The 7,856-nt window shown below is 35.7% G+C and overlaps 2 protein-coding genes across 4 annotated transcripts; one reads left to right on the plus strand and one right to left on the minus strand.

The window, feature by feature from the left end:
* Window positions 1-1,774: 1,774 nt before the first annotated feature.
* LOC120274453 (hexosyltransferase GAUT11-like) lies at window positions 1,775-5,396 on the plus strand. 3 transcript variants are annotated; one of them, XM_039280987.1, is made up of 3 exons: window positions 1,775-2,307; window positions 3,083-4,516; window positions 4,870-5,396. In XM_039280987.1, exons 1-2 carry the CDS (start codon window positions 2,155-2,157, stop codon window positions 4,508-4,510), a joined length of 1,581 nt encoding a protein of 526 aa, XP_039136921.1. In that variant the 5' UTR covers window positions 1,775-2,154; the 3' UTR covers window positions 4,511-4,516; window positions 4,870-5,396. The 3 variants fall into 3 exon arrangements, with proteins under 3 accessions (XP_039136921.1, XP_039136922.1, XP_039136920.1); XM_039280988.1 differs by lacking the exon at window positions 4,870-5,396 and adding an exon at window positions 4,809-4,827; XM_039280986.1 differs by lacking the exon at window positions 4,870-5,396 and having other exon boundaries at window positions 3,083-4,736.
* Window positions 5,397-5,504: 108 nt separating this feature from the next.
* LOC120274896 (ACT domain-containing protein ACR4-like) lies at window positions 5,505-7,856 on the minus strand. Its single transcript, XM_039281438.1, is given in 9 exon segments — window positions 5,505-6,055; window positions 6,117-6,221; window positions 6,306-6,641; window positions 6,643-6,900; window positions 6,982-7,061; window positions 7,152-7,266; window positions 7,387-7,432; window positions 7,522-7,597; window positions 7,719-7,856. Coding segments are annotated over 9 exon segments (1,356 nt in total). The 5' UTR covers window positions 7,723-7,856; the 3' UTR covers window positions 5,505-5,719.

The following is a 7,856-nucleotide window of genomic DNA, read 5'->3' on the forward strand; positions in this document are numbered from 1 at the left end:
AAGAAGATAGGGTTGAGAATTACCCATTAATTCCAAACAAACACTTATAACCAACTAGAATTTCCATTATGGGGTGCTCCATCCACTGTGCATAGCTTCTTGCTCTTGTTAAAGTACTCCTACATAAGTTCAAAATCAGTGATCACTTTTCTTGGTGAACTTCCATATATATATTATATATATATATATATATAATATATCAGTGCAAAGTATATATTAATTGTACAATCCCCACATGCATAGAAATGTCATATATATATATATATATATAACATTTTGATGAAGTTTTCTTAGTGCATACTTATATTACCATAAATGTTGAGGAAAGACATGTTGAATGATATTGTTGTTATAAGGATGAACATTAGTTGGTTGAAGGATATGCTAGAGCTTCTTAAGCTTTGTAGTATAACTCAGCTAAGGTTTCTAAGCTTCCAGTGAATGTCTTTAATTAATAGTAGTATGGGTTTTCTTTTCATTATAATTAAACACATAGTTGAATGTATTATATTGCATTTGAAGTTTGAACATGTCTTTAATAGTAACTATATACGAAAGAGAAGACAACTATCAAGATATTTAGATGTTTTGCAAGATTAACAAACTCAATGTGTGACACTTGGAAACTAACATGTATGTGTTGATATTAAATAAATTCAATGAGGAATCTTTCGGTGAATTTGGAGATGTTCTACTAGATAAAAATTTATCATCATGCAAAGATGATAAATTTGTTTTCTTGTGTAATTTGTGTTTTTAACTTTGTTTAAAAAAAAAATAAAACACATTTAGAGAGGGTGAGTTTAGGGAAATTTATTTTCATCGATTATGGACTATACACTAGTCCCACAAAACAATATTATAAAAAAATAAATTAAAGGAAAAAAAGGTTAGTGATTAAAACCTATATCTTTCTTTATTTCCCTTCTATTATTAGTTTCATTAATTTATCTTTAATTGGGAGATATTACGAAAAGGTTACAATGATTTTGATTGAATTAAAGAGTCTAAAGGTAACATGTTTCTCCAATTACCCTCATTTTTTTTAAGAAAATCAATCACTCTCATATATGTTGCTCATATTAAGAAAATTTAAGCTTTTAATGATTGAGCAAGGGTTTTAATCAATTAAAAAAAACCAAAGACATGCTAGACTAATTATAAATCATTATGAATCTCTTTAATTGGAATTGCTAATAAGTAAGTATCCAAAAGGACATGCAATGCCTTAATTAGACCTAAAGCTATGATATTAATTTGACGCCAAGTATGACAAGATAATGGCACCAAATCCTTCTTGGAATGCATCAACCTTTTTTTATTTGATTGAATTAGAAGAATTTTTTATAATAATTGTTGCAATTTAATTATACTTTTGTTTTAAACATTAAATATTTCTTAATTTTATTTTAATCTAAATTCTGTTCAATTGTTTCTTTTTCCCCCTTTTTTTAATATTAAAAGCATGGTAAATTAATTTTATTGTGATTAAAAATTACATTAATTTTATTTATTATCCAAATAAAAAAAGCCTATAAAAACATACATTAATTGATAAAATTATTTTCATTTATTTTCTTTTTTTAACTAATGGTTCATTTTCTTCTTGTATTTACTACAAAAACAAAAAGAAAAAAAAAAGTTGGCATGTTTCATATAAGGAACCCATCCCCATGTTCTCATGTCACTCAAATCAAACGGCCAGGATTCATTAATCACTATAAGATCACAATCTCAAAGACATCCAAGTGAGCATCTCTCTTTCTCTATTTGCTTCTCTTATATGGCAACTAGCGAAGAGCGCCAGGGGACTCTGAATCTCTTAGTCCTCTCAAATTTCTTCTCAAATGGAGATTTTTGAATCCATCCCTATTGCTCTCATGGTTGCCCTTCTCTCCAGCCATCGTTTGAGCTAGGCTTTGCCTATCTTCTCACTTGGCCGCCGTGTGGAAGTAGGAGGAGCCAGAGAACCCAATTTTGATCTTCTTTGAGTTAATTTACTCTTTGTGTGATTTAGGTTATTGATTTGGATTTAGATCTCATCTGAATCTGTGATAAAGGTGACAACTTGGGCAGTGAATGAAGGAAAGATCCGATTTTTGGAGTTTTTTGTTGGTTTTGTGATTGGGAAAGGAGGGAGCTTTGGCGGCCGGCATGCGGCGGAGGGCGGCCGAGTTCCGGCGCCCACAGAGGAGGAGGTTTTCTGGATGGATCTGGTGGATGCTTGGGGCTTTCTTCGTTGTGGGTTTGTTTATGTTTGTCATTCATCATCATCATCATGAGGACACCTTCAGGCCGCCATTAATGGTGAGTGCTTTGGATTTTGATTGCTCTCTGATTTCTTTGTTTAGATTTTGGATGTTTGAATTGTGCTTTATTAGGTTAGAATGAATTGGGAATGCTTTTCATTTGCAAATTTGGAACAATGTTGTGTGGATTGTATATTGTGATTGAATTAGTGATTATGTGAATAATGAATTGGGAATGCTTTCAACTTGAAATTAGGAATTGTATATTGTGATTGAATTAGTGATTTTATTGATTTATGTTTTTGATTTCTTTGATAGTGAGGGAGAAGCTGATTTATGAGGGAGAGATCTTAAGTAGGTTAGGGTTCATTATAGATAGCATTTGTGTATTAATAGTTGTTTTTTTCGATGATATATGTGGCATGCCAAGCCAACTGAGAGTATATGACAAATGCATTAGAATGTTGATTTGCTGAATTTTTTTGTTGCTTGAAAAATGTTTCCTTGGTGGAAAGATTTCTTTCCTTGCGATGATATTATGCTTGTTGTGAAGAATAAGACAATACCATCAGTTCTGGAAGAATTGTATCATTCACTGTTTTAAATTCGTAGAATTCTTTAACAAATTCGTGCCGTTAAATTTTCTCCTATTCGAGTTCAGCATATGCCAATCTTTTTCTCGTAGAGACACCGAATATTTTTCTGTCGGTTTATAATTTTTGGCTGATTTTGATGTAGACAATCGACAGGGTATATCTTTATATTTGTACATGCAGGTTTTTCATTTCACATCTTAGTATTTACTAATATATATATATATATATATTTATCAGGAGACCAGTCCTGAAATTGAGGAAGCAACTGAGAGTAGTTTAAATTACACACAAGAGTTGTTAAGCAGCACCTCCTTTGCAAGGCAATTAACTGATCAAATGGCATTAGCCAAAACTTACGTGGTTATGGCGAAAGAGCATAATAACTTGCGACTCGCATGGGAACTCAGCTCACAGATCAGGAATTCCCAAAGATTGCTCTCCCAAGCAGCTGTCCGAGGGCAAGCAGTCTCTTTGGAAGAAGCGCATCCTATAATTAGAAAGTTGTCACAACTGATCTACAAGGCTCAAGACTCTCATTATGATATCAGCACAACAATAACAACTTTAAAGAAACACGTTCAGGCGCTTGAAGAACGTTTTAATGCAGCAACAGTGCAGAGTGCCGCGTATGGTGAATTGGCTGCTGAGGCGGTGCCAAAGAATCTCCATTGTTTGCATGTTAAGCTGACAATGGAGTGGTTTAGAAATCCATCTCTTAGAAAACTAGCAGAAGAGCAAAGGAACTCGCCTAGACTTGTGGACAATAACCTTTATCATTTCTGTGTCTTCTCAGATAATGTGTTGGCAACTTCGGTCGTTGTTAATTCCACTGTCTCAACTGCTGATCATCCACAGCAATTTGTGTTCCATGTGGTCACTAACAGGGTCAACTACCAAGCAATGGCAGCCTGGTTTCTTATGAATGACTTCAAAGGATGTACAGTAGAAGTTAGAGTAATAGAAGAATTAAATTGGTTGAATGCTTCTTACTCCCCGTTGCTGAAACAGCTATTATCTGAAGAAGGAACAAGCAAAGGTGAAGTGAATTTCAGGCATCCAAATGCTCCATCTTTACTGAATAATCTGAGATTTTATGTCCCAGAATTACTCCCGCTCTTAGAAAAGGTTGTTTTTCTCGATGATGATGTTGTGGTGCAAAAAGACCTGACATTGTTATTCTCTCTGGATTTACATGGAAATGTAAATGGTGCTGTGGAGACTTGCCTCGAAGCATTTCATCGGTTTTATAAGTATCTGAATTTCTCCAATCCGTTAATCAGTTCAAAATTTGATCCACAAGCTTGTGCTTGGGCGTTTGGAATGAACATATTTGATCTGATTTCATGGAAGAAGGCTAATTTGACTGCACGGTATCATTATTGGCTGGAGCAGAACACAGACAGAATGCTTTGGAAGACTGGGACACTTCCTCCTGGCCTTCTGACATTTTATGGGTTGGTGGAACCTCTTGACAGACGATGGCATGTGTTGGGCTTAGGCTATGACATGGATATCGATGATCGTCTCATTGAAAGCGCTGCAGTGTTACATTTCAGTGGCCATCTGAAACCATGGATGAGATTAGCAATAGGCAGGTACAAGAGTTTATGGGAACGGTACATCAATTATTCACACCCGCATCTAAGGGATTGTATCGTTCACTAAATCATCGTAAGTTTTCCCTTATTTCTTTCGTATTTTCTTCAATGTTTGAAGTTTGAAACAAAAAAATTTTTAGGTTGATAGTCAATTCTTTTCCCAATTTACTGTCAGTTTAAATCCTATGAAAAGAAAGAAGCCATTATACAATAGTGCTCTAGTTATCAGGAAGATTACATTTTCCATTTTCAAGTTTGTAATAATTTATATTTTTTTTTAGACCAAACTCTTACAGACATCAATTTTTGTTGAATGAAACAACAGTTGAAATGATTATTGAATGATTTTTTTCTTGTATGTTTAGATTTTTCAATCTGTATGCGAATTATTCATCGTTAAATCAACATCCTGATGATCAAATACAGATAAAATTCTTCAGTAATCAGAATAGGACATAATTTCTCCATGAAGAAGACACAACCATGTGAACTCCATCCCTTCAATTCGGGTTCGTGATCCAAAATGAAACAAAGATCAATCAATGTGCTGCTACCTTACGGCCGAAGAACTTGCATTTACCATGTGGTAGATCATCACATGTTTCAGTCTGCAGAAACACATTAAACATTACTGACAGAATGCGGGCTATTATCAGAAACCTTTTTTGTTATTTCTCATTCAAATTAATTTGGACCACTTGGTTTCGATATAATATTTAATAATTCACGCTTGACTAGATTTCCTTCTTAGTATTTCCTTTTTTTTTTTCTGCAACTCACTTGACCAACATTGGCCAATTTCACACTAAAAGACAGAAAGATTTGAGAAGAAGATACATTGAATCTTCTGGCACTTGGTAGTCAATGATTTAAGTTAGTCAATTGAAGAAGGAATGCTTATCCCTTGATCTTGATTGGTTCCAACTTGGCGGCCAATTTCTTTGTTTAATGATTCCAGAGGACAAGTTTACATACATCAACTCCTCTTTTGTTTTAATTGACTATTTGTCAATTCATTGACATCATTAGACAAATTCTTCAACTTCTTTGTGATTCACTGGTTTGAAAGAGAAAAAGAAGCAGGATTTTACTAATTTGAAATCATATTTACATTCACATTTACAACAGCTTGGAAAGTCTTGTGATCTTACAACAACAACAATAAAAACAACAACAACAACAACAAGTTGATGTTTCTTTTTTGAATGTTTTCCATGTATCTTTGGCAGAATGGTTGTGTTGTATGTACAAGCTTTTGAACCGGAGAATTCATGAATCAAGGTCTGACCAATCCAAAGTTATAGAGACTTCTCGACCGGAATAGCCCACCAAAAAGGAATCTTGTCGGGGATTCCTGAGGAGGAGATTTTGAGTGCTCAGTGTGGCCTTTCACTTGTAATACCTTACTCCCGATTGCTTGCCGAATTGTTTCTATGGTCTTGACATCAACTGGGTTCCCAGTAGCATCTCCGACGTAGAATGTGTTAATTGCTTTACCTCCTCTTGTTGCCACTTCTGCTCTGGTTACATTCAGGCTGTTCTCCCGGAAGATGCGAGTTACATCAGATAGTAAACCAACTCTATCGCCAATGCACAACTCTAGCTTCAAGCCCTGCAATTATGCCAAGTTAAAAAGTTTTATCTGGTGGAAAATTGCACATGTGATTAAATACCTCAGATACTCTTCGCTCGATGGCCGCTTCAAGACACTGAATTACTCTTTGTCTCTCAGCTTCAATGTTGACAGGTGACCCATCGATATGTCTTATGTAGTACTCCTTCAAAATGAAGATGATACAATATAAGGATCAAAATCGATCAATGTTGCATGCTAGAGAAGATAAAGAAGGGCATGGTGATACCTGATAAGCTTCAGGACCCTCAGCAGTAGCATTTGCATGAAAAACCACATACTGCATATCTGTCAAAGTGCAGACGGTATCGAAAAGAAGCTTTGGCCTGTCCTTGCAACGAATTGTGACCACTGAATAGTCCTTATCACAACAATTGACGACAGACACATTCGGCCTCAAATTCTCATCAGCTGTTTTCTGATTGGATCTCTCATAATCCCTATCATCAAACATCATCTGGTGGAGTCTCCGCTCGGTGTGAGTGATACCCGGAGAGACCTCTGTTTTCGCTCCCCGCGTCTTGTTGTTCCCTTTGAGCACATAGCAAAGAAGCTCCTTGATTTTTCGCTAACCTTTCCGGGTTCGTGACAGCCCCACCGGTTGCCTCATCAGTTACATGCATCACTGCTGCCGCTCTAGTGTTGTGAGTCCATAACTCGGCATCAACCACATTGCATTTCAGATCAGTGAGAACAGCGCAAACTTCAGATAGCAAACCAGGCCGATCAGTCCCGGTTAACTCTATCGATGTGTGGTTTGAGGCAGGTGTTAGACCAACCGATCTTCGTCTCGACGGTAGAAAGCAAGAGTCTGCTCCTAAGGACTGTCCAGAGAACAAAACTCATATAAGTTTCCATTACTGCTGTAAAAGAAAGAACATATCACAGTGGCACTAATAATCAACCTCGCGAATATAATCAACAATCCCGTTGATTGTAATCTTATCCTCTAGCTTCTTGCCATCTTGATCAGTCACATTGAATACTGTCAAGCCATAAAACAAGTCAACAATTTGGATCAAGTATGAAAACATAGGACAAATTCAGATTAGATAAAGGAAGCTTGTTTGCATACCATCCATGAACCATCCTCCATCAGAGGTTATATAAGCCTTGGAGATGATTAGATTTAGATCAGTAAGGACTTGCACTACTTCTAACAGGATTCCATACTTGTTTGCACTGTCAACCTTCATAAATACAAAAACAAACAAGAATTTCAGTAAAAAATGGAACAAAACCAACTTATCTTTGCATAAGTTCATAATAAAATAAGAATTCAATCAACATGAAAGCAAGTGGAAATTTACCTGAATAACTGTTGCATTATCACAAGCGTCATTGTCAACTTCAACTCTGAGGAAACATAGACAGAAAAAGAAGATTAATACTAGAGATGTGGTCACCATTCAGCTACTAAATTTTCAGTATGGTATGATATATACCTTGGAGGGTTCATCCTCTGAATAAATTTCTCATATTCATCATCACTGTCCCATGAAAAACTCCGATCTGCATCTTCTGTGAGATTTATTACAACTCAAATCAGTATCAAATGCTCTTGAAGAAAATCCAAATCTGAATCAAATTACAAAACAAATCTCAAGCAAAGAACAACTCCTGAAAAAAGAAGAAGACATACCCATCTTAAAGAGAGCAAGACCCTTCTCCAATCCAACAGCAGTTGTTACAAGAATCAGCTCAAGTTCCACCCTTTCCTTGAGAAATCATTCCAAAATCACACCTTTTCCTTGAGAAAACTGCTGCAAGCTCTTGTTTT

Source organism: Dioscorea cayenensis, chromosome 13 (genome assembly GCF_009730915.1).
Source record: "Dioscorea cayenensis subsp. rotundata cultivar TDr96_F1 chromosome 13, TDr96_F1_v2_PseudoChromosome.rev07_lg8_w22 25.fasta, whole genome shotgun sequence".
Lineage (NCBI taxonomy): Eukaryota > Viridiplantae > Streptophyta > Magnoliopsida > Dioscoreales > Dioscoreaceae > Dioscorea > Dioscorea cayenensis.

Excerpts from the sequence above, each read along its gene's own strand:
- LOC120274453 (XM_039280987.1), top strand. The coding sequence starts at position 2,155 with ATGCGGCGGAGGGCGGCCGAGTTCCGGCGCCCACAGAGGAGGAGGTTT. Across the intron at positions 2,308-3,082 it reads CCTTCAGGCCGCCATTAATG|GAGACCAGTCCTGAAATTGA; the intron begins GTGAGTGCTTTG and ends TATATTTATCAG.